Consider the following 27,444-nt stretch of genomic DNA (forward strand, 5'->3'; position numbering starts at 1 on the left):
TTCATGTTTCATCTGTTGTGTAACAGAGTTAAAGTCATAATGACTACACTATTTTCCAAATAAACACACAAAATGCTAGCTATAACTGATCAGTGGTCAAGTCTATAAACAGGTCTTAACAAGCAAGTGTTGGCAGGTAAATGTGCCATGCATTCTCAGGAAGTCCAACATGCATCAACATATGAGTGTAATGAAACAATTACAATATGATACTGTATGGTAACATGATGCAATATTATTTCATCAAAATTTCAATGCAGAAAAGACCAAAATTAACAATAAATTGAAGATGCATCATTTTAAAAATATATTTGATTTTTTTAAATGATGCAAATTTTAAAAAAATATATTAAAGGGTTAAAGAAAGTAGATTTCCCAGGAAGGATTGAGTAAAAAAAAAAATTTTTTTTCAAAAAGGGGGCAGTAGTCCAAATAAGTTTAGAACAGGCATCAAAAATGTTCTAAATAGGCATCAATCAAAACAAATCTCACAACAAAAGATTGTTCAATCTGGCAGTATTACAAATTCTTTAAGAAAAATCAAGATTTATAGTTAGAATAGCCCTTACAATATGCAGAGCACATCAAACTATCACTGTTTTTCTTGGACTCCCCTGACATTTTGACAGCCACCTTGAAGACCAGAGCCTATGCCTTAAGAGTTATTAACTCTTTCAGTTCTGGAACTCCCACCCTGGAGGGGCCTGATGTTATTGGATGAGTTCCTTACCCGGCCCATTATTTAAAAGCCTTGTGGAAGGATGGCTTCACTTTATTCCCCTACTCTTTGGACATCTTTGGTACCTTCTTCACTTCTCCCAAATTCCAGAACCATAATCAATACTGCCAAGTACTGTCAATCTACTCCCAAACAGTACGTTCACCATCCCTGTATAACAACACCTGACTACTTCTTTCCCATATGTGTTCTCTATTAGAATTTGAGCCCCTCTGAGAGGAGGGACCATTTTGACTTTTATATTTGTATCACCAATGTAATCACTGTACAATGTAATCATTGCACAGTACACAGTAAGGGCTTAATTTTTTTTATTCTTTCTAGATTTGACCTGTTTTGTCTTCTCCTGATGACTGCCAATCCTCTCATTTCTATTCCTGGAATTTTCTTCTGAATTAATTGTAAAGATCACAGAACCTTGTTTGTACTCCAACCATGACTTTTTATTCTCCATTAATTCTGATGCTTGACCCTGGTAAAATGTGTATCTCTCCTGCCTAACAGGGATATGTAGGAAAGATGAAGTCTTGGCCTCCATAGGTAACTGCATCAAATTCATTATGTCTGTTAGGAAAACTGTCAACTGTGCTAATTCCTGTAGCAAGATTAAAAAAAAAAAAAAGCAGACCAAGATGGCAGCTGGAAAGCAGGGACTTGCATGAGCTCCCCACCAAGTCCCTCCAAAAACCTATACAAAATGGCTCTGAACAAATTCTAGAACTGCAGAACCCACAAAATAGCAGAGGGAAGGAGGGCTCCAGCCCAGCACAGCCTGGAGGGTCGCTGGGTGAGGTCTATCGCAAACAGAGCTGGGAGTAGAGGGGAGCAGAGCCCAGCGTGGGCCGCGTAAACCAACCAGACCAGGAGCCGGGCAGAACAGGCCCTAGTGCCCTGAATCTGTGAGCTGTGGCAGTTACCAGACTTCTCAACCCACAAACACCAAAGACAACAGAGAAGGTTAGTGGGAAAAGCTGCAGGGGACAGAGTGAAAGTAGTTCACAGTTTGGCCACTGCCCCAGGGAGAGCGGAGGTGGTGCAGCTACAGAACTAGAGCTGCAGTTGTTTCTGGCCCCAGGCCCACCTGGTGGGAGGAATTAAATGGCAGATCAGAGCAGGAGTGCAGAGCCTGCTTAAGATCTGAGTCCATTCTGGGTTGGCGGCTCTTGGGGGAGCAGGAGCACTGATGTGGTAGAGCTGGCTGTATAGAAATAGCTCTGAAAAAAACAGTGCATCCCTTCAAGCTTGGAACAAAGTACTCTTTACTCTACAAGCAGTCATACCCTACTGAAAAACCCAAGGGTCAAGCTGGGAATATAAAGCCAGGAAGCAAAAACTGACTCAGATTCAGCCTCAAACTTTGGAATCTTTCTTTGGTGACAAAGAAGACCAAAACATACAGCAAGAGGGAATCAACAAAGTCAAAGAGCCTACATCAAAAGCCTCCAAGAAAAACATGAACTGTTCTCAGGCCATGGAAGAGCTCAAAAAGGATATGGAAAAGCAAGTTAGAGAAGTAGAGGAAAAATTGGGAAGAGAAGTGAGAAGGATGAGAGAAAACCATGAAAAACAAGTCAATGACTTGCTAAAGGAGACCCAAAAAACTATGGAAAAAAATACTGAAGAAAATAACACCTTAAAAAATAGACTAACTCAAACGGCAAAAGAACTCCAAAAGCCAATGAGGAGAAGAATGCCTTGAGAGGCAGAATTAGCCAAATGGAAAAAGAGGTCCAAAAGACCACTGAAGAGATTACTACCTTGAAAATTAGATTGGAGCAAGTGGAACCTAGTGACTTTATGAGAAATCAAGATATTACAAAACAGAATCAAAGAAATGAAAAAGTGGAAGACAATGTGAAATATCTCACTGGAAAAACCACTGACCTGGAAAACAGATCCAGGAGAGATAATTTAAAAATTATTGGACTACCTGAAAGCCATGATCAAAAAAAGACCTTAGATACCAGCTTTCAAGAAATTATCAAGGAGAACTGCCCTGATAGTCTAGAGCCACAGGCCAAAATAGAAATTGAAAGAATGCACAGATTGCCTCCACAAATAGATCCCAAAAAGAAAACTCCTAGGAATATTGTTGCTAAATTCCAGAGCTCCCAGATCAAGGAGAAAATACTGCAAGCAGCCAGAAAGAAACAATTTGAGTATTGTGGAAACACAATCAGAATAACACAAGATCTAGCAGCTTCCACATTAAGGGATCAAAGGGCTTGGAATATGATATTCAAGAAGTCAATGGAACTAGGATTAAAACCAAGAGGCATCTACCCAGCAAAACTGAGTATCATGCTCCAAGGCAAAATACGGACTTTCAATAAAATAGAGGACTTTCAAGCTTTCTCAGTGAAAAGACAAGAGCTGAATAGAAAACTTGACTTTCAAACACAAGAATCAAGAGAAGCATGAAAAGGTAAACAAGAAAAAGAAATCACAAGGAACTTACTAAAGTTGAACTGTTTTGTTTACATTCCTACATGGCAAGATGATGGGTATGATTCATGAGACCTCAGTGTTAGGGTAGTTGAAGGGAATATGCATATATATGTGTATGTGTGTGTGTATGTATGTATATATGTATGTGCATATATATATATATACGTATACATATATGTGTACAGACAGAGGGCACAGGGTGAGTTGAATATGAAGGGATGATATCTAAAAAAAATCACATTAAGGAATGAGAGAGGAATATATTGAGAGAGCGAAAAGGGAGAGATAGAATGGGGTGAAATATCTCACATAAAAGTGGCAAGAAAAAGCAGTTCTGTAGGAAGGGAAGAGGGGGCAGGTGAGGGGGAATGAGTGAATCTTGCTCTCATTAGATTTGACCTGAGGAGGGAATAACATACACACTCAATTGGGTATCTTACCCCACAGGAAAGAAGGAGGAAGAAGATAAAAAAGCGGGGGACAATAGAAGGGAGGGCACGTAGGGGGAGGAGGTAATGAAAAACAAACACTTTCGAAAAGGGACAGGGTCAAGGGAGAAAATTCAATAAAGGGGGATAGGTTAGGAAGAAGCAAAATATAGTTAGTCTTTCACAACATAAGTATTGTGGAAGGGTTTTACATAATGATATGCATGTGGCCTATGCTGAATTGCTTGACTTCTTAGGGAGGGTGAGTGGGAAGGGAAGAGGGGAGAGAATTTGGAACTAAAAGTTTTAAAAACAGATATTCAAAAACAACAAAAAAAGTTTTTGCATGCAACTAGGAAATAAGATACACAGGCAATGGGGCATAGAAATTTATCTTGCCCTACAAGAGAAGAAGGGAAAGGGGGATGGGAGGGGAGTGGGGTGACAGATGGGAGGGCTGACTGGGGAACGGGGCAACCAGAATATACGCCATCTTGGAGTGGGCAGGAGGGCAGAAATGGGGAGAAAATTTGTAATTCAAACTCTTGTGACAATCAATGCTGAAAACTAAATATATTAAATAAATTAAATAAATAAATTTTTTAAAAAACCATCCCTCAAAGAAGTAACTTTCTGGAATTTAGCAAGTCTCCGATTCTCAAATGGGTGCTCTTTCTACACAAACTATGAGCTACACTTCTAATCTGAGTCAAATGGTCCCCTAAATATGATTTGCCAAAGGAAATCAAAGGAGATTCAGTGTGATCTGAAAAAATAAAATTGCATTCCTTAGACATCATCATGATCATCTATGAAAGATATACCTCACCAAAGCAGATTAGAAAATATTGCAGTGAAGAGGAGCAGCTATTTGTAGAATATTGAACAAATGAATAGTGAAAAGGCAGGGGAACTGTGTCTTAATGTGTTGGGTTGGCGACAAGGACTTGAATTTCCATCGATCTTGTGTCAGTCTTCTGAAGGCAAGCAATCATCCTTATTTAAGCAGCTCATTGTTCCTTGGAAAGCCCAATCTGCTAATAGAAACATTTCCTTTTTGATGAGAAAGGAATTGTTTTAACAACCCAGCTAGCAGCTTCTCTGGGGGAGTAAGATCCCTCCCCCACAGCCGGCACCCAGGAAGCTGCTGGGAAAGCACAGTTTCTTTTTATCTGCTTAAACAAGGAAAGCACGGTGAAGGGGTTGACCAGCTTACTTTAATCCAGCATTCAGTTACCATACAGACAACATTCATTTAGTTCAGGGGAAAACGCCAGCATTCAGTTAGCATTCAGTTAGTTTGGGGGAGCATACAGACAAGCATCAAGAGACAGACCAAATACAGATTCATTGACTTACTTCAGGGGAAAAAACCAGCACCCTGAGGCTCAAAACATTCATTTAGTTCAGGGGAAAAACAAACCAGCATCCCGAACCTCAAAACCAAAATACAAACAAATTACAAATATCAACAGACAGACCCAATACAATTCATAGTTACCAACATCTGGGCTTGGCCTGAGAGCAAGGGCTGGCCCAGAGCCACGCTTGCTTGCCGCTGCTTCCCATACCAACCGGAAGAGGAAAGAAAGAGCTTCAAGCTGTCCTCTCCCCTCTTATAGAGTTTTTGACATCATCAAGCACTGCCTGAATGACCAGGGCCGATTGCTTCTTGACTTGGCCCCTCCCCCTAGTGTAGACGTTAACACCTCCCCTCAGCCAGCCCCATGACTCATCACACAGGAAGTTTTCTGCTTCCTGACATGCTCTCTGGGCTTCCTGCCCCGGAAGAGCAAGCCACAGCATCCAGAGGCTCAATGAGGTAAGCTGAATCATTCAAAGAAAACAAAGGCCATTCTGGTTACAGGAATGGACCTTGGCTAAGCATAGTTTAGGTGTTAGCAGTCACAGGAATCTCTCCACTTGTAGACATTTAATTTACTCCACACAAGTGAATTCTTAGAATTTAAGGGGCAGTTTTGGTCACACGTGATTGATTATTCCCACCTACGTCTCCGCTTACACAACAATTCTTATATTAGGTTTTAGGGGGCAGCAATAAATTCAGTTCTGAGACAGAGCAATATAGTTATTTTTATTACTTAATTCCTCTATTCATTAGCTTTGTGTGCATATACCAACCTGAACACAAAAAAATCAAGGGGTTAGTCTGTATATCATTTTTTTAAATTGTTACAACCAGTCATAAAATCATATATCATATCATAAATCAGCACTCCTGCTTTCTCGTGGCTGGTCTGTTCAAATGACCATTTCTGTTTCAACTCTTGCCTATTCTCCTGATTCTACTATGCCAATCATTCTCATATCTTCATTAAGGCCTTCAATCAAAATTTCTTGATTAATTTTTCATTTAATTATATGGCATGCTCCCTTTTTCTTAAATAATGCTCCTTAAGAATTGTAGGCATTTCTTCCAATCTGGATTCTCTAATTGTTCTCATTGAAGCTTCTCATATTGTCAATGTATTTTTCCTATAAAGGTGTATAAAAGCAGACATTCAAGATCTATGATTTGTAGAAGAGAGTGGTGTTTTGTGGATTAGGTCTATGGCTGAATGACTATGAGAAGTCTATGACTGACCTTGTATGCTCTTGCTTTTCCTGGATTTTAAAATCTTTCAGGTTTTTAAATTCTGTTCCAAGATTTTTTAGGTGGAACAATATCTGCAAGACCTTTGTTGCAGTGCTTCTGCAATATTCATATTTTTCTTTCTTATTGGTCAATGGTTAGTCTTTGTTTAATATTCTGCGTTGGACTAGGACACACTATGGAGAGGAGACTGAGACAGCAATGACAGTTTGTATTAAGGCTGAGTCATACACAGAAAGGAACGGTTCTAAATAAAGAGGAATCAGAAAGCATTAATGGAAAACTAGAATTAGCAAAGGCAGAGACATCAAAATACAAGGAAACAAAATTCAAAGTTCTCACAAGCTAGCTAAATGTGTATACATTATTGTTGTTTGTCCTCCATTCTCGAAGAGGACCAGCAAGTGAACTGAAATAAGTGAGAGAGGGCTGTGCAAGGTCACCAGCCTCACTTTCTCCTCAGGACAACTGGAGATGGCCCCTAAATGTGCATACATAGTGCACAATCCAAGGAGCTGTCCACCTTATAGGGTCCCTTCCACTTGTTCTTAGCCTTAAGGTTACACCACTATTTAACCCCCAAAGCTGACAGGTATCAAGGACAAGTGATCAACTAAAGAACCAAGGCAGGATAGTTATCATGCTGAGAATTTTTTTCTTTCTGGATTCTCAAATGCTGAATTGCCTTATAATGCTCAAATACCTCATAATGAAAGGTTTCCCATTTCAGTTAATTGTTTTTCTTCCTTGCATTAATTTACAGAGACAGAATAAAGAACCAATAAAATTTTATATGCCATTGACTGCATCAGTGGGTTTTTCTCCAGTATGGATTCGGAGATGTCGAATAAGATGCGAATTCCTACTAAAGCTTTTCTTACATGCATGACATTCAAAGGGTTTCTCTCCAGTGTGGATTTTCCTGTGTCTGTTTAGATCAAAAGACTGTCGAAAGGCTTTACCACATTTATCACATTCATATGGTTTCTCTCCACTGTGGATTCTTTGATGTTTAAAAAGATTTGAGCGATAACTAAAACATTTATGACACTGATTGCATTCATAGGGCTTTTCTCCTGTGTGTACTCCCTGATGTTGAATAAGCCGTGAGCTCTGCCTAAAGGCTTTCCCACATTCATCACACTCATAGGGTTTCGTTCCTGTATGGATTCTTTGATGTTTAAAAAGATTTGAGCGGTACCTAAAATATTTATTACATTGGCTGCACCCAAAGGGTTTTTCTCCAGTGTGTATTCCCTGATGCTGAATAAGCCTTGAGCGCTGAATGAAGGCTTTCCCACATTCATTACATTTATAGGGCTTTTCCCCAGTGTGGATTCTTCGATGTAGAAAAAGCTGTGCTCTGTAACTGAAGGCTTTTCCACAGTCACTACATATATAGGGTTTCTCCCCAGTGTGAATTCTCTGGTGTTGAATAAGGTATGCTTTCTCACTAAAGAATTTTCCACACTCTTCACATTCAAAGGGTTTCACTCCAGTATGGATTCTTTGATGTTGAATAAGCCGTGATCTCCAACTGAAAGTTTTTCCACAGACATCACATACATGAGGCTTCTCTTTGGCCTGAATTTTCTGAGAATCATTAAGGACTAAACTAGAACTAAGCCTTGTTCCACAGTCATTATATTCATTACGCCTCTCACTTGTATGAGTTCTCTGGTAATTCCTTTCAGGAGAGACTGAAATGCTTTGCTGATGAGTTTTTTCTCTAGTGGGGATATGTTGGTGCTCAACAAATGAAAGAATGAGACTTTTCTCATGCTCATTCCACTTGTGAGGATGCTCTCCTGGGTAAATTTCCTTATGTTTACTAAGATCAAAGTTCTGACTGAAGTTGCTGCCATATTCATCACCATTATAAGTTCTGTCTCCTGTAGGAACTTTTAGACAGAAGCCTTTCTGACATTCCTTATAATGCTGACATCTTTCTTCTGTGAGACTATTTTTATCCATGACAGTCCCTTCTCTGAGAGTCTCCTTCTCCCCCTTCAGTTTGTCCCCTGTATGTCTTCCCTGTACACTTCTGAACTTGCCTTGAAGTTCAAAGATTTCTCCAAATGTATGTAATTGGGGACCTTCCTTCTGTAGTTTTCTCAGTCTCTCTGAATGAAACTCTTCAGAACTTTCCTGCTCGGAGGCTGGCTTGTAGGTTGGTGTACTGGTCTCACCATCTAACACAATAAACAGAAAAGGCCAGTGTTAACTAATTCTGTCCTGGGAAAAAAATAAATTACTAGAAGAACTGTCCTTATTCAGGAATTAAATCAGCCTCATGTTCAAACTCAACAGCCAGAGGCCAGGGTACCATCAGCCTGTTTAGGGTCCCTATTGGTTAATGATGGCTAATTTTAGCCCCTCTTATGCCAGAGTAGCAAGTGGAAGGTAGTGGCCCCATGTGGCCTAAATGGAGCAACCCTTATGTTTAGCAGAGATTCAGCAGGAGAGTCAGAGAGCAATTCAGAGACAAGACTAGCAGGAAAGAAATCTGGTAGAAGTTTGGCAGAAATGGGAAATAAATGTGATTGTTATGATGAAGAGAAGTAATAAAAGATGATGGTGACAAAGAAAACAGACTGAACACAGAAGTGAGGAACAGCTAAATAAGTACATGATAAGAGAATGAACAAAGAGGTTTGTACTTTTGCACTTAACAATATATACTGCCTTAAACTGAGTGGCAGAAGGGTATATTGATCTTGTAGTCAGAAGACCCAGGTTTAAGTCTATAAGTTGTATGAATAAATTACTTATTCTCTCTGTCCTGTTTCCTCATTTGTTAGTTGGGGTAATGTAATTTAATGTAACACTTACACTATTAGGGTTGTTACAAAAGCACTTTGTATACCTTAAAATACTATACAAAAATGGGCTATTACGTGTGAGGTTTCTCACTCTCTCCCAAAATGCTACATCAGACAGCAAGCAACATGGGGTACCTCACAAGAAGCAAACCAGTTTAGTCTGGGGACAATTCTCATCAATGGTGACTTGTTATCTGACTAGGCAAGACATCATTCTTTATTCCTCTGCCTGCCCAATGAACCTGAAAGTCAGAGTATTGACACAAGACTCCAATTTAGGAAACAAAGAGGACTTATTATACCCAGACCCAAATAGGCAGGCTCCCAGGGAAAATACTGGCACCTAAGTGCAAAGATAGCAAAGGTTTAACACCATAAATATGGAGGTACCTGGCTTACAAGGTCCTACCAAAATTGCTTCGAAGATCCCCCTGCTTCTCTCTAACAATTTACCTGGATGAAGCAAATACAAATACCCAGGTCAGACCATGAACCCTGGTGTGTGCTAGAAAGGGAAGAGAAGGATTTAGGTGTCAAAGGACCTAGTTTTGAGTTCAGGTTCTGCTACATGATACCCGTGTCACAGTGGATGAGCCACTTAACACTCTCTGTAAAGGAAGGGGTCCTAAATGATCACTGAGTTACCTTCCAACTCTAAATCTATGACATTATGATCCTTAGCAGAAACTTATATTTATCGATTTGCAGAGGTGAAGGTCATAGACTAATTTTAGTCTTTTCATTGCTTTATTATTCATTTTGTTTATTCACTAATTTTTAGCTTTCCAGCACTTCTCCTTTCTCCAGTGATAGGTGCATGTTTGTGCTTTTAGTTCTGCATCTGATAACTTGCATCCTGAGCGAGAGATAGAGCCTAACAAACTAATAATGTGGTTTATTTTGTCAGCCAGACCTCCTGTTTGATTTTTTTTTCTATTTTCTTTTTTGTTATAGATTTCACCATCAACAAACACAAACACTTCAATATACAAAGCTAAAAAAAAAGTTAACAAAAAGGAATAAAAATATTTATTGTAGCATTCATTCCACCAGGTTGCCTGGGGACCCCTTTTCTTATATTATTTCAGGGTGACCTAATACATCAAAAACTATATTTACAAAAACTCCTCCTGCAGATATGCCATAGATACTGCATGCTTTTTTTTCCCCCAACAGAATGAATTCTCTATCCAAGGGATTCTGCCATTTTACAGCCTGGAAAAAACCCAATACTTTCCTGGAAACTAGGCTAAGCTAAAGGAAGCCATCTGCAGCTAGGTGAAACTCCAACAATATTTAAGAACACTTATTTGTTAACACTTTATAATAACATTAACACTTATTATTCCAACACTTTTTTTTTTAAACAGAAAGGTTTTTTTCAAAATATAAACAATTTTTGTTAAACTATAACACAACAAGAGTAAACAAACCAAGAAGTTTTTGCTGCACAACAGCGAAGGAAGCTCCCACAAAAATGTTTACCTAATATTTCCTTCTTTTTTTCCCTGCATCCCAAGTTCCATTCTTATTCTTCATAAAACTGATTTTTTTTTTGCTAAAATGTTGATATTTCAAGCTTTTTCTGCCTTTCATTCAAAATTCCTGTAATTTGGCTCATTACTGGAGGTCTCAATATACAAAGAAGACTGTATGGAAAACTGTGAATTTCCATCATGCTCAGTTTTTTTTAAAGTGTATATTAAATTTAACCTAAAAGTAACAAAACTGCCCTGTTTGTCTGTGTCCCCCTATGAACTTGTCTCTTCAAAATTTTTTTAAGGTTTCATTGAAACTATTTTATTTCCTACATCATGATCATTTCCCCTTTCCTTCCATGCCATTCTTTATAAAAGTACAGTTAAACATTTGGCTACCTGTTGGCCACATCTGAAAATGTCTCATTCTGTCCCTAAGGATCACAGTTTATCATAATGTGAGAAGTATTTCCTGCTCTGCCCTCCCTGAAGAGATTATGTAGCTACAATAAACTGTGCTGACATTCTGGATTAATATTGAATACTTCTATCTAATGTCAAATACTTATATCTTTTTTCCTCAAGGGATTCAAAATTACCCAAAGGCAGGAATTTTGTCTTATTATTTTGTATATCTCACAACGTCTAACACATAGTACTTTAATATGTTAAAATAATACTGATTTCATCAATATGGAGTCTCTCCACCAACACACAGCTCAACCTTTTTACATCTTGGAGGTGTCTCGAATGACTGGCCAAAGAAAATTCATCATGTGATAGTTAATCTTCTGGTGATGAGTCACTGAATTTGAGCGAAGAAAAGACACATATACTGTCACCTGGCCTGTTAGGTTTGATAGGACAAGTCCGATTAAGTCTTAGGAGAACCTAGGGCGATCTCTATGCCATAATGAGAATTCAAAATGACTAAACTAGAAGCTAATACAAAGTATGATCTCAATAAATATTTATTCAATCAAATATGGGGCAGATGGGCTATTGGTTTTGTTTTTTTTTAAGGGTATTAAATATCATTTTAAAAAAGGAACTCATTGGTAATTAAGAGAAAAGTAATGCCATTTGCAGTGGGGGAAGGGGTATAGAAATGAAAAGTCAGGATGAAGAGAGCTCTCCTACAACTGTTCTCTATCAGTGACCTGGCATAAAATGTACTTGGTGAACTAATGATTTAGCCAGTATCTCACTCATGCTACTAGTCAGCTACTACTTATTTCACTCCTGATGGGTCTCCCTCAATCACTCACCTGGGCTTCTGCTTTTCCAGACCTCTCTATTCTCAGCTCCCTGAATATCCAAAAGCCATAGCTCTTTCTCTTGTTCCAACCGGGAAATCACAGCGGGTTTGGAAAATGATAATCCTGTTAAAGAAGAGGAAATAGGTTAGAGGATAACTTGTGGAATTACCTGATGCTCCATAACTGGTTGGAGAATTTTTCTTCAGAAGGCAGATGGAAAGGGAAGGAAGCATCCAAGGTGGTCATTTTAGGAAGTCTAGCAGGAATGGGAATGGATCCATAGGGAACCCAGGAATAAATTTCTAGGAAAGCTGGGGCAAGAAAGTATGGCTTCTTTAATAGTTAGCACTTATATAAGACTTTAAAGTTTATAAAATGCTTTACATGAGTAAACTCATTGAGGTAAATGCTATTATTATCCTTATTATTATTATTTCTATTATTATACTAATGAAGAAACTAAGCCACAGAGAGCTTGCCTAGGTCACACAGTGAGGGAGTGTCTGAGACAATGTTCAAATTTAGGTCTTCCTAGACTTCAAATGTAGCCACTTCACCATCTAACCACCTCTTTTTTTCCCTTCAGAAGAAATACTTTTATGTGGCAGGAGACTAAACAGCTTTCTCACTTGACAAACGTCAATCTTCTAAGACCAGAGTAACAAGGAAGATTTTACTATAAGATGAAGAATGGGGCAGAGTACAAGAAATCCAGGCAACTGGGTAGTGCAGCGTTGGGCCTGAAATCAGGAAGATTCAACTTCACGAGTTCAAATATGGTCTCAGATACTCCTTAGCTATATAACACTAGGCAAGTCACTTAATCTTGTTTGCCTCAGTTTCCTCGTCTATAAGATGTGCCAGAGAAGGAGAAAGCAAACGACTCCAGTGTCTTTGCCAACAAAGCCCAAATGGGATCATGAAGAGTCAGGCACAACCGAAACAACCAAACAACAATACAAAGAAGTTGTCAATTTCAGCTCTCTGAGAATCACATGTGGTCCAAAAGACTCTGGAACACAGTAGGCACATAATAATGATTACTGTTTAAGTCAGTGCTTCTTAAACTGTGAGTGGCAACCCCATATAGAGCTGCATAACTGAATGTGGGAGTTGCGAAAAATTTGGCAACAGTAAAAGGTGTGACCAACATGTGACAAAAAATTAATTCAAAATCAAACGTGTGATGAATCCGAGGTGTTCCTGGATGCGCTTGCCCATGTTGCATTGTGAAGCTTCACTACAGCCTTGGTTCTGAACACACAACATGCACGCTTTGCACTGTGCATGCAGTCATGTCATAAAACACCAACAAACACTGCCAGAAACACCTCAGCTCAGTTTCAAGACTGTTTTATGTTATAAACTGTAGTATTTTTACTGTACATACAAAATTGTTAAATGAATTTTGGCTTGGGACTAGGACAGAATTTCCGATAATTTCTGAAATGGCCCTAAACATACTACAGCCATTTTGTACTGTGTATCAATGCAAAGCAGTGTTCTGATCATTGACGATTATAAAATCAAAATATCGATCAATTCTGAAAAATGTTGAAGATGTTCTATGTCTTATAGTATCAAATATTCTGCCAAGAGTTAATTCTTCATGTAAAAATAAACAAGCACATCCATCTCATTGGTATGCAAATTTGCTTTCATCTTTAATAAATGGTAATATTACATGTGGACCAAACAATTGTTTCAAAATAAATTTCCTTATGATTTATTATCAGTAAATGTTTGATTTGTATACCCATTTTATATACCTACATGCCCAGAGTCATGTAAAAAGTTCTTCGGCAAAAAGGGGTTGTGCATAGAAAAAATCTAAGAAGCCCTGGTTTAAAATGATAAGGGAACTATCACATATGCAGAGAAAATAGAAACCTTCTTGCTATGCAACCTTACAAACATCTCAATGTTCCCTACCTCTGGTAACTCAGAGGCTACAGAATTAGGGAACTAATTCTTAAACCTCAGTTCATAATTCTAAAGATTCATTATTGTTATAAATAAAGAGAATAGCAAGAGACAGACTTTAATAAGACAATGGGCAGAGAAGGAAGTTCTTACCCAATGAGACAATATTCTCATAATTCTCCAGCATTACATTCCTGTAGAGGTCTTTGTGATGCAGGTCCAATTGTACCCACTCCTCCAGGGTCAAAGACAGGGCCACATCTTCAAATGTCAACAACTCCTGAAACAATATGTTCCTGCTGCCCCAAGGACAATTCCACAGAAACATTGAGGACAAGAGAAGGGAAGGATGCAAGGTAAGGGTATCTGTTGGTATAGATAGTTTTTAAAGTGTTTTTGTTTATAGTGACAAAAAGAAACGCAGAGGGAATGTCAGGACACCAAAACTCTTAAGTCCTATATGGACGTAACTTGGTTTTACTGAGAAACTTGAGTGTTTCTATCTGAGGATATTAACAACAACAACGAAAAGGAAATCATAGCTCACCTGGGGCTCAGCTGTCAGGAGTGCTAGGACAACAGGGGGCTGCTTCTCTTGAGGAAGGGCAGAAATACAAGTGGCTGAGGGAAAAGAAGTCCACTTTGAGTCCACTTTCTGGGACAGCCCACCTACATAAAAGTAACTCATTTTCAAAAATAGTTTCACTCCAACCCTTTTATTATCTTAAATCCTTATCAATGTATATTTACTGATGTCCTAAGTTCATGGAACCTGAGGTGAAGGAATTCCAGGCATTACAGATAACTATAAAATCTACTTTGAATACCCCCCCACACACACACACACAAGTTCACTGTGGATACCTTTGTAATAAAGACTAAGACATTACCCTAATGCGTTCAGCAGTACAGAAAGCAAATTGTAGAAAAAGCACGTATGGCCAACAAGAGTGAAGATTAGACATTTTCTCTGATGTTTATAACCTCACAATTTGAAAAAAAGTACAACTATTGGAGACAAATGGAGGAAAACAGAAATCTGACTTAATGCAAGAAACCAAAAAAAGTGACATCATATAAGAAAATGAAACCCCACAACCTGCTGTTTAAAGAAACATATTTAAAAAACAAAGACATACACAGAATAAAATTGAAGGGATGGAAAAATTTTATTCTGTATTATGTGCATCTCTAAAAGCAGGATTTATAATCATGCTATCAACCAAAGCAAAAACAAATACTCAAAATATAAAAAAGCAAAGGCGGGGGGGGGTTGGAGCCAAGATGGCGGCTGGAAAGCAGGGACTAGCGTGAGCTCCCCGCCAAGTCCCTCCAAAAACCTATAAAAAATGGCTCTGAACCAATTCTAGAACTGCAGAACCCACAAAATAGCAGAGGGAAGCAGGGCTCCAGCCCAGGACAGCTTGGATGGTTGCTGGGTGAGGTCTTTCACGCATGGAGCTGGGAGCAGAGCAGAGCGGAGCAGAGCCCAGCGTGGGCCGCAGGGACCAACCAGATCAGGAGCCAGGTGGAGCGTGCCCTAGCGCCCTGAATCAGTGAGCTGTGGCAGTTGCCAGACTTCTCAACCCACAAACACCAAAGATAAGAGAGAAGAACTGCAGAACCCACAAAATAGCGGAGGGAAGCAGGGCTCTAGCCCAGGACAGCCTGGATGGTCTCTGGGCAGGGTCTATCCCACAGGGAGCTGGGAGCGGAGTGGAGAAGAACCCAGCGTGGGCGTCAACCAATCAGGCTAGGAGCCGGGTGGAGTGTACCCTAACACCCTGAATCAGTGAGCTGCAGCAGTTACCAGACTTCTCAACCCACAAACACCAAAGACAACAGAGAAGGTTACTGGGAAAAGCTGCTGGGGACAGGGTGATAGAGTTCATGGTTCAGCCACCCCCCCGGGGCAGCGGAGGTGGGGCAGCTACAGAACTACAGCTGCAGTTGCTTCTGGCCCCAGGCCCACCTGGTGGGAGGAATTAAGTGGCGGATCAGAGCAGGAGTGCAGAGCCTGCTGAAGGTCTAAGTCAAGTCCGGGTTGGGGGTTCTTGGGAAAGGAGGAGTGCTGGTGTAGCAGAGCTGGCTGTAATAGCTCTGAAATCAACAGCACATCCCCCCAAGCTTGCAACATAGTACTCTTCACTCCACAAGCAGTCATACCCTGCTGAAAAACTCAAGGGTCAAGTAAGTTGGCTGGGAACATGGCCAGGCACCCAGATTCAGTCTCAGACTTTGGAATCCTTCTTTGGTGACAAAGACCAAAACACACAGCCAGAAGAAGTCAACAAAGTCAAAGAGCCTACATCAAAAGCCTCCAAGAAAAACATGAACTGCTCTCAGGCCATGGAAGAGCTCAAAAAGGAGTTGGCAAAATATGGACTTTCAATAAAATAGAGGACTTTCAAGCTTTCTCAGTGAAAAGACCAGAGCTGAATAGAAAATCTGACTTTCAAACACAAGAATCAAGAGAAGCACGAAAAAGTAATCAAGAAAAAGAAATTGCAAGGGACTTACTAAAGTTAAACTGTTTTGTTTACATTCCTACATGGAAAGATGATGGGTATGATTCATGAGACCTCAGTATTAGGGTAGCTGAAGGGAATATGCACATATGTGTGTGTGTGTATGTATATATATGTATATGTGTGTGTATGTATGTATATTTGTATGTGTATATATAGAGAGAGGGCACAGGATGAGTTGAAGATGAAGGGATGATAGCTAAAAGAAATAAAATCAAATTAAGGGATGAGAGAGGAATATATTGAGAGAGGGAGATAGGGAGAGATAGAATGGGGTAAATTATCTCTCATAAAAGTGGCAAGAAAAAGCAGTTCTGTAGGAAGGGAAGAGGGGGTAGGTGAGGGGGAATGAGTGAATCTTGCTCTCATCGGATTTGGCCTGAGGAGGGAATACCATACACACTCAATTGGGTATCTTATCCCACAGGAAAGAAGGAGGAAGAAGATAAAAAAGGGGGGATGATAGAAGGGAGGGCAGATGGGGGAGGAGGTAATCAAAAACAAACACATTCGAAAAGGGACAGGGTCAAGGGAGAAAATTGCAATAAAGCGGGATAGGTTAGGAAGGAGCAAAATATAGTTAGTCTTTCACAACATGAGTATTGTGGAAGGGTTATACATAATGATACACATGTGGCCTATGTTGAATTGCTTGCCTTCTTAGGGAGGGTGGTTGGGAAGGGAAGAGGGGAGAGAATTTGGAACTCAATGTTTTAAAAACAGATGTTCAAAAACAAAAAAAAAAGTTTTTTCATGCAACTAGAAAATAAGATACACAAGCAATGGGGCATAGAAATTTATCTTGCCCTACAAGAAAGGAAGGGAAAAGGGGATGGGAGGGGAGTGGGGTGACAGAAGGGAGGGCTAACTGGGGAACAGGGCAACCAGAATATACACCATCTTGGAGTGGCAGGGGGGAGGGTAGAAATGGGGAGAAAATTTGTATTTCAAACTCTTTTGACAATCAATGCTGAAGACTAAATATATTAAATAAAAAAAATTAAAGGTAAAAAAAAAAGCAAAGGCAAGGAAATTATATTATGCTGAAAGGAACCATAAACAACCAACCAATATCAGTATTAAACCTATATGCTCCAAATGCTTCAGCATCTTAAATCATAAACAGAACTAAAAGAATACATACACACTAACACAATAGTGCCAGAAGAATTTAATGTCCTCTTTCAGTTCTGAATAAGTGTAACAGAAAGGGAAAATACAAAATTGAAAAACTGCTGGAGAAACTAGAGCTAAGAAACTTATGGTACCTTCTAATGGGACTGCTAAAGAATATACCATGTAGAACTTGTACAAAAACTTACAATGTATTGCAAAGAAATGAAAAACAGCAGAAATGATAAATATATCCTTTTACAAACTCTAATGCAATAAAAAAAATTAGTCATCAGTTCAGGGAATACAAATAAAAGACATAGACCCAAAAGCAGACATAAAAGTGAAATCCTAAATAATGAGTGAGCCAAATAACAAATCAAAGAAATAATTAATAATTACGTGAAAGAAAATTATAATGGTAAAACAACACGCCAAAATTTCTTGGATATAGCTAAAACAATCCCCAAACGGGAAAGCATATCCCTACAAATATACCTTAACAAAAAAGGAGAGAGGAATAATTAACTGAATAGGCATTTTAAGAACTTAGAAAGCCAACAACATAGGAAAATAGATTAAAATGAGCACAAAAAGAGATCTTAAATATTAAAGAAGAAATAAACTGGAAACCAAAAAAAATCTGTGGTAATAATGAAAAAAAAGCCAACTGTTTAAAAATACTAATAAAAATGATAAAACCTTTAGCCAACCTGATTAAAATAAGGCAGGCAGAAAGTCAAATCCATAATATAAAAAATGAGTAAAGTAAAATCACAATAAACCAGAAGAAATAAAAATATTAACCAGAACTTATTATGCACAGTTGCATATGCTAACTAAAATAATTAGCTATAAAGGACCTACCAAAGAAAAGAAATCCTGGTCCTCATGGATTTAAGGGAGAATTCTATCAAACTTTTAAATAACAATTACAATCCATAGAACACAAATTATTCTCAACAACTGAAAAAGAATTATACCAGATTCCTCTTATGAGATATAGTACTAAAACCTCATCCAAGTAAAGATAAAACACAGAAGGATAAATGTAGACCAATAACATTAATGAATATCAATTCAAAAATTTTAAATAAAATCCTATTAACCTACAGCAATTCAAGAAATCATAGCTTTATATCAGGGATGCAAGAATGTTTCAACATTAGGAAAACAATCAATATAATTAATCTATTCAAAAACAAAAACCACATAATTGTTTCAATGGCCTCAGAAAAGTCTTTCATAAATTACAACACTCATTCAGGCTAAAAAATTCTACAAAGTATAGACATAGAGGACTCGTTCTTTTTTTTAATCATTAAAAAGATCTATATGACAACAAAAGCAATGAGGATACATTAGAACATTTCTAATTAAAATATGGGAATAAAGGATGTCTACTCTCTGCACTATTGTTTGATAAAGCTCTAGAAATGCTATCAGTAGCAATATTACAAGACAAAGAAATTAAAGACAAAGGGGAGATAAAACCATCCCTATCTGCTGCTGATGCAATAGTTACTTTTAAAAGTCAGAGAATCAGGAAAGATGCTAATTAAGACAACAGGTTCATCAAAGCTGCATGGTACCAAAAAATCATCAAAAATCAAAGCATTTCTATAGAACATTAATGAAATCTAAAATAAGACGAAAGAAACTCTCATTCCAAGTAGCTACAAAATACATAAGGCACACGGGAATCAACCTACCAAAGCACACTTCAGAATAGATTTAATTAAAAAGTATCCCTTGAAAAAATTAAAACATTAAATAGCCAAATGAATATTCAGGGACTTTGACTAGACCCTGCCAGTATAATAAAAATGATAATACTACTAAAGTTAAATCATACAATTAAGCTATCAAAAGGACACTTAAAAAGAATTTAATAGCAAAATTCATTGGAAAAAAAAGACAGAATATCAAGGGAAATGATGGAAAGAGGTAAAGATGAAGAGATCTCCAACTATTTTATAAAGCAACAATGATTAAAACCATCCGGTAATGGTTAAAAAATTAAAGAAGTAGATCAGTGGAAGAGATCAGACAGGGGAGAATGAGAAAAGATGGAACTCAATAAATCATTGTTTGACAAAATATGGAAAACATAAATTACTTACAAAAGTATTCTGTATATGATAAAAACTGCTAGGAATACTGGCAAGCAATCTACCAGAAATTAGGCTTAGAACACCTTATGTCATATTCCACTAAATATTCTAAATAGATATATGACCTTAATATTAAAGATCACACTATTAAAAAATTAAGGGGGGTGGAGTCAAGATGGCAGCTGGAAAGTAGGGACTTGCCTAAAGATCTCCCCCAGGACCCTCCAAACACCTATAAAAATGGCTCTGAACAAACTCTAGAGGTGCAGCACCCACGAAAAAGCAGAGGGAAGCAGGGCTCCAGCCTAGCACAGCCTGGATGGTTGCTAGGTAAGGTCTATTGCACAAAGCTGGGAGCAGAGCAGAACACAGCCCAGCGTGGGCTGTGCCGGGACCAACCAGACCGGAAGCTGGGCAGGAACAGGCCCGAGTGCCCTGAATCAGTGAGCTGTAGCAGTTACCAGACTTTTCAACCCACAAACACCAAAGACAACAGAGAAGGTTAGTGGGAAAAGCTGTGGGGACAGAGTAAAAGAAGTTCACAGTTCGGCCACCGCCCCAGAGGCAGCGGAGGTGGTGCACCTCTGAGGTTGCTTACAGAACTACAGCTGCAGTTGCTTCTGGCCCCAGGACCACCTGCTAGGAGGAATTGAGTGGCAGGTCAGAGCAAGAGTGCAGAGCCTGCTTAGATCTGAGCTGAGGTCTGGGTTGGAGGTTCTTGAGGGAGGAGTAGTGCTGGTATAGCAGAGCTGGCTGTGTAGAAACAGCTGTGAAAACAACAGCTCAGCCCCTCAAGCTTGGGACAAAGTACTCTACTATACAAGCAGTCATACCCCACCGAAAAACTCAAGGGTCAAGTAAGTTGGCTGGGAACATGGCCAGGCAGCAGAAATGGACTCAGATTCAGACTGAGACTTTGGAATCTTTCTTTGGTGACAAAGAAGACCAAAACATACAGCCAGAAGAAATCAACAAAGTCAAAGAGCCTACATCAAAAGCCTCCAAGAAAAACATGAACTGCTCTCAGGCCATGGAAGAGCTCAAAAAGGATTTGGAAAAGCAAGTAAGAGAAGTAGAGGAAAAATTGGGAAGAGAAATGAGAGTGATGTAAGAAAATCATGAAAAACAAGTCAATGACTTGCTAAAGGAGACCCCCAAAAATACTGAAGAAAATAACACCTTAAAAAAATAGACTAACTCAAATGGCAAAAGGGCTCCAAAAAGCCAATGAGGAGAAGAAGGCCTTGAAAGGCACAATTAGCCAAATGGAAAAGGAGGACCAAAAGACCACTGAAGAAAATACTACCTTAAAAATTAGATTGGAGCAAGTGGAAGCTAGTGACTTTATGAGAAATCAAGATATTATCAAACAGAACCAGTGGAATGACAAAGTGGAAGACAATGTGAAATATATCATTGGAAAAACCACTGACCTGGAAAAGAGATCCAGGAGAGATAATTTAAAAATTATTGGACTACCTGAAAGCCATGATCAAAAAAAGAGCCTAGATATCATCTTTCAAGAAATTATCAAGGAGAACTACCCTGATATTCTAGAGCCACAGGGCAAAATACAAATTGAAAGAACCCACTGATCGCCTCCTCAAAAAGATCCCAAATTCCAGGACTCCCAGATCAAGGAGAAAATACTGCAAGCAGCCAGAAAGAAACAACTTGAGTATTGTCGAAACACAATCAGAATAGCACAAGATCTGGCAGCTTCTACATTAAGGGATCAAAGGGCTTGGATTATGATATTCAGGAGGTCAATAGAGTTAGGATTAAAACCAAGAATCACCTACCCAGCAAAACTGAGCATCATGCTCCAGGGCAAAATATGGACTTTCAATAAAATAGAGGACTTCAAGCTTTCTCAGTGAAAAGACCAGAACTGAATAGAAAATTTGACTTTCAAACACAAGAATCAAGAGAAGCATGAAGAGGTAAACAAGAAAGAGAAATCATAAGGGACTTACTAAAGTTGAACTGTTTTGTTTACATTCCTACATGGAAAGATGATGTGTGTAACTCATGAGACCTCAGAATTAGGGTAGCTGAAGGGAATATACATATGTGTGTGTGTGTGTGTGTGTGTGTGTGTGTATATATATATATATATATGTATATACACATACACACACACACACACACACATACATGTAGACGGAGGGTACAGGGTGAGTTGAATATGAAGGGATGACATCTTAAAAGATAAAATCAAATTAAGAGATGAGAGAGGAATATATTGAGGGAGAGAGAAAGGGAGAGATAGAATGGGGTAAGTTATCTCGCATAAAAGTGGCAAGAAAAAGCAGTTCTGTAGGAAGGGAAGAGGGGGTAGGTGAGGGGGAATGAGTGAATCTTGCTCTCATCAGATTTGACCTGAGGAGGGAATAACATAAACACTCAATTGGGTATCTCACTCCACAGGAAAGAAGGAGGAAGGAGATAAAAAAAGGCAGGACAATAGAAGAGAGGGCAGATGGGGGAGGAGGTAATCGAAAACAAACACTTTCGAAAAGGGACAGGGTCAAGGGAAAAAACTGAGTAAAGAAGGATAGGATAGGAAGGAGCAAAATATAGTTAGTCTTTCACAACATGAGTATTGTGGAAGAGTTTTGCATAATGATACACATGTGGCCTATGCTGAATTGCTTGCCTTCTTTCGGAGGATGGGTGGGGAGGGAAGAGGGGAGAGAATTTGGAACTCAAGGTTTTAAAAGCAGATGTTCAAAAAAAAAGTTTTGGCACACAACTAGGAAATAAGATATGTGGGCAATGGGGCATAGAAATCTATCTTGCCCTACAATAAAGTGTGGAGGGGGGGGGAACAGAGAGGAGGGCTGACTGGGGAACAGGGCAATCGGAATGCACGCCATCTTGGAGTGGGAGGGAAGGTGCAAATGGGGAGAAAATTGTAATTCAAAAAATTAAAAGAAAAGTAGATTATACACCACTCAGAGCTTTGGGTAAGAGATGTATCCTTAAGCAAAAACAGAAAGAGGCAATTACAAAAGATCATTCTGATTACATGAAACAGAAAAGCTCTGCATGAGTAAGTTAATGAAGGGATGGAAAGGGTCTGGCAGGGTCTTAACCTAGGTTAGGAAAGGTTGAATGGAAAAAAAACCTTTGCATCAAATTTCTCTAAAGGTTTAGAATCACACTTAACCCATGTAATAAGAATCAGGAGCTAGTCTCCAAAAGAGAAGAGGTCAAAGGATATGCACAAATAGTTTTCAAAAGAATAATTGCAAAGTATAGACAGCCACATTAAAGAATCCTCCAAATTACTAGTAATAAGAGAAAAGTAAATCACAACAGCACTTTAGTTTCGCCATGCACCTTGCAAATTGGAAAGATGATAAATGATGAAAACAGTTGATGTTGAAGGAGCTGTGAGAAGGCAGCCACATCAGTGCACTGCTGGTGGAAATGTGAAACAGTGCACTGTGCAACTTGAAAAGCAATCTGGAATGAAGTGACTAACATATCCATACTCCGACATAGAGCTTTCATGTGACATAGAGCTTTCATTGTTAGACATGTAACCCAAGGATGACATTGATAAGCAGAAAGTACCCAAATACACTCATATATTTATAGCAGCATTTTGTGACAGCCAAAAAAAAATGGAGGCAAAGTCAATGCCCACCAATTGAAAAATGGCTAACTATGGAATATGAATGTAATGAAATACTACTGTGCTGTAAGAAATGGTGATGTAAATAAAGAAAAACATAGATCCACAAGAACTGATGAAGAATGATGTAAACAGAGCTAAGAAAAGAACATACACAATAACATACACAATGACTGCAACAATGTACTACACCAGAGCCACACACACACACACACAAAATGACTGTTGTAAAGCACAAGCAAGGCTTAAAAGAAGAGATATGAGAAGATTCTCCCACCCTACCCTTCTGGAGAGGTTGGCAGTCTACAAGTGTTGCACATGGCACAAATTTATACACTTTTTGATGCACTGATAGATTATGCTGATTTTTCCTTTTTCTTTTTTCTGTCTTTAAAAAAATTGAATAATTCTCACATGTGGGAGCAAGGGATATGAGGGGAAAATTACAGTGATATAAAAAATACATAAAACTAGAGAGTGAAAATAAAAAGAATACTGAATCCACCGATCACCTCCTAAAAGAAACCCTTAAATGAAAAAAATCTAATGATGCCATTGCCAAAATCCAGAGCTCCCACATCAAAGAAAAATTACTGCAAGTATCCAGGAAGAAGTTCAAGCACCAAGGAACCACAGCCAAGCTCACACAAGATCTGGCAACTTCTACTATAAATGAGAGACCTCGGAGTATGATATTCCAAAAGGCAAAAGATTAAAATTACAACAAAGAATAACTTACTCTGCAAAGTGAGTATAATTCCACAGATGAAAAAACAGAATTTTGATGAAATAAAGGACTTTCAAATATGCCAGCTTAAAAGACCAGAGCTGAATAGGAACTTCAAAATCCAAACACAAGTCTCAAAAGAACTTGGAAAGGTAAATTTATTTAAGCAATAGGAAGGGGCTGTATGACGAAGAAGGGCCAGCATTCTAATGGGGGAGAAAAAACAAGTGTCCCATCAAAAGCTTTATGTCTTCAAAGTATAGTGAAGATTCTGAGGTACCAACTCATAACCATCGGAAGAGCACAAGTGACAAAAAAGGAAAATGACAAATACTGAAAGAGTAGAACTGTGAACTGGTTCAGTCAATCCAGAAAGCAATTTGGAACTACGCCCAGAAAATTATTAGATTGTGCATTCCCTTTTACCCAGTGATACCACTACTAGATCTATACCCCAAATAGATCAAAGAAAGGGGAAAGGGACTATATAAATATATACAAACATATTTATAGTAGATCTTTTCATGTTGGCAAAGAATTGGAAAATGAAGGGATGCCTATCAATTGGGGAATGCCTGAACAAATTATGACATATGCATGTGATAGAATGTTATTGCGTTGTAAGAAACGATTAAGGGAATGGTTTCAGAAATACCTAAGAAAACTTGTACGAATTAATACAAAGTGAAGTGACCAGAACCAGAAGAATAATTTATACAACAACAATATTGTAAAGGCAAACAACTTGGAAAGATTTAGGAACTTTGATCAGTAGAACAGAACCAATCACATAATGGTTCCACATGCTATCCAGTTCCAAAGAGAGAAGAGATGGATTTAGAGTGAAGACTGAAGCTTTTTTTTCTTTTTGGACATGGCTAATGCAGGAAGTTGTTTTACACACAGACAGACAGACAGACACACACACACACACACACACGTGTATTTGTAATGGATTTTGTTTTTCTTGCTTTCTTAATGGCTTGGGGGAGGGAGAGAATTTAGAACTGAAAATAAAATAAAAACATTTTTAAAAAACATTTATTAAGAGATTTAAATAAGAAAAACAGAGAATGTGGGTGGGGGTTGGTTCTGTACTACCAAGTCCTGTTGATCCTTCTGCAATAAATCCAAGTTCCTAGATATGACATTCAAATTTCCCCACTGAGGTGAGATGCATATAAGAAGACATATCCCTTCCTAAAAATCACCGTCATGCAAATTCCAACAATAAAAACCACAGGGTTTATAGGGAAAATGAGGTTGGGGCGCAACACTCAAATTCAGTCCCAGTGTCAATTACAAATGCCACAACGAGAGGAATTCCCATAGTAAGATCCAGTCACCAATAATGCCAGCCACTGCCTGACATGGGGCATAAGTGGGATCACCCTGTGACCTGGAACTGCAGATCTCCGGTCTTGCCTCTTCCAGAAGGTAACCTAGGGAAACGATCTCCCCTCTCTTCACCCTGCCAATAGCCATTGAAACCCCGAAGAGCCCAATAAAAGTGCTTTGCAACTATCTCTGACAAGGCTTCTCCCTGGGTGGGTGGCTTGGGGGTGGCAGGGTCAAAGGGACTAGGTCATAAAAATCTGTTCTGGTGTTGAGTGGGAAGTACTGTTGGTGGTGTCCTGTCTTCCTTTCTCTTCAGTGCCCATCTCCCTCTCTAGGCCCTCACCTCTCACTCCCGAAAAGTACTGCACCCCTCTTCCCACTATTAATTCTTACCACCTTCTGGGTCAGGAAACGTAACAGCTACAGAACTTTTCCCTGTTGGAGCCAGACATCTCCTCTTCCTACAGGCCCCACTGAACTTCCTGCTGGTCTCACCTCATGCTGGCTGTACCCCTCCCCCCCACACCCCTTTGTTCACTGACTGATGCACTAGCACCATCATGATGTCTGTCGTAGGGTGGGGGATGCTCTGTTGGGGCTGTTTTTCTCTTCCCTTCTATGCCAGCCACTCCAGGCTATCTTTTACCCATCTGGAGTATTACATTCCTTCCTATTAGCTCTCACCACTGCGACGCTTTTCCTCAGTTGGAATCAGACAGTTCTTTCCACAGGGCCCATCACATGCTGGCAGATACCTCCCTCAAACTTTCTGTAGAAGTCTCTCCCTCTCATGCATTCATTCTTGCTGTAGTTGTCCTTGATGGCAAAATTATACATAAGCAAAAACAAAATCTGTATAATCATACTGGAAAAAATGCTTATTTTCAAAGTAAACATTATAGCAGAACTGCCTATACTCAAGATCATTTAATAACAGGAAGAGATCCCTTCCTGTTCCACTGTTCATTTCTCATTATTCCACTCAAAGACAAAATTAATCTGCGTTTATGTTCAGGACAGGATGAATAGTGGTCCCTGAGGGCATTCCCTGGTTTGCTCCCACCTCTTAACTTTCATAGTTGCTCCTCACCACCTGAGATATCTTCAAATCTCCTCATGCCTTTCACAATCCAGCTTTAAACTCATCTTCTTTTGGAAACTTTCACTGACCAAGCTCCACTTCACTCTTCTCCACAGATCCTCAGCCTTTTGACACCATTTAAAATACATTTTTGATATGTTTCTCTGTAAACACTTTACATACTTTAGTTGATTTGTGTCTTCACACATTCAGTCTCCCTACCACCCCACTTCCTTATTCCTCACCATTTTCTTGTACTGGGCAGGGCATAGTCTTAAACTGGGATTCCATTGCTCCCTGGGCTGCTGTCTCTTCTGTGGACCCTGGTGCCTTAGTGGGGACCTAGAGAAAAATTGTATTATTTAACCAAAACCTGTGAGAAGGAACACAGGAAAAGGAAAAGAACAAGAATTGCATTTAATCCTTCAATATATGAGGCCCAGTGAGGCATCATCCAATTTCCTCAACTTAATATTCTTGTCCCTCTACGCATCTCTAACTAACTGCTTGTTTAACAATATCTCGTTATTCCCTAGAATTTCTTTCAACTCTATCCAAGTCAATCTACTTTCTATGATCAAAATACAGCTTATACCTCTGTGCCTCTCAGCTCAGCACTCACCCCACATGCAATTTAAAGGATTTAAAGGACTGAACCCATGGTCTTTCATATCATCATCTAATTTTTCTTCTATCGAGTACATAGCTCACAAATCACCTTTCCCTTAGCTCACCTGATCTGATTCATCTGGCTCTCTTTCCAAATCCTCCAATAGGGTTACCACCTCCTGTGGGCTTTCTGGACAATGCTTCTGAACCCAGGTTTGGAGTGTGTCAGGGAGAATGGTCAAGAATTGCTCCAACACCACCAGTTCCAGGATCTGTGCTTTTGTGTGGATCTCTGGTCTCAACCATTCCCAACAGAGATCCTGTAGGCGAGTCAGAGCTTCTCGAGGGCCAGACACTTCACAGTAACGAAACTGCCTAAAGTTTTGGAAGATGTTCTGCTTTGGAGGGCTGCTCCCTTGAATGCTTGTGTTCTGTTCCCTTCTACAACTCCTGTTCTCCAAGTTCACTAGAACTAGCTCATCTTCCTTATGGGGAATCTGGGGGCCAAGGGATGTAGCTTCTCCTGACTGTACAGTTACAGTTTTTTCCCCAAATCTACTCATCTTCCAATTGAGATCTA

General features: G+C 39.1%; 1 protein-coding gene across 1 annotated transcript; it reads right to left on the minus strand.

The window, feature by feature from the left end:
• Positions 1-5,497: 5,497 nt before the first annotated feature.
• Positions 5,498-27,444, minus strand: LOC118856761 (zinc finger protein 436-like). The gene is made up of 6 exons (XM_036767248.1): positions 26,990-27,444; positions 26,501-26,597; positions 14,259-14,332; positions 13,865-13,991; positions 11,798-11,911; positions 5,498-8,421 (listed from the first exon to the last, which is right to left on the minus strand). The coding sequence occupies exons 1-6, from the start codon at positions 27,425-27,427 to the stop codon at positions 7,019-7,021; spliced, it is 2,253 nt and encodes a 750-aa protein (XP_036623143.1). The 5' UTR covers positions 27,428-27,444; the 3' UTR covers positions 5,498-7,018.

The sequence above is a fragment of the Trichosurus vulpecula genome, chromosome 7, assembly GCF_011100635.1.
Source record: "Trichosurus vulpecula isolate mTriVul1 chromosome 7, mTriVul1.pri, whole genome shotgun sequence".
Classification (NCBI taxonomy): domain Eukaryota; kingdom Metazoa; phylum Chordata; class Mammalia; order Diprotodontia; family Phalangeridae; genus Trichosurus; species Trichosurus vulpecula.

What these genes read in the sequence shown, in the direction of transcription:
- LOC118856761 (XM_036767248.1), bottom strand. Translation starts at nt 27,427, where the DNA reads ATGAGTAGATTTGGGGAAAAAACTGTAACTGTACAGTCAGGAGAAGCT. An exon ending in AGCCAGATGAATCAGATCAG is followed by an intron (nt 26,598 to 26,989) that starts GTGAGCTAAGGG and finishes ATTTTTCTCTAG; the next exon opens with GTCCCCACTAAGGCACCAGG. An exon ending in CTGGAAAAGCAGAAGCCCAG is followed by an intron (nt 8,422 to 11,797) that starts GTGAGTGATTGA and finishes TTATTGTGTTAG; the next exon opens with ATGGTGAGACCAGTACACCA.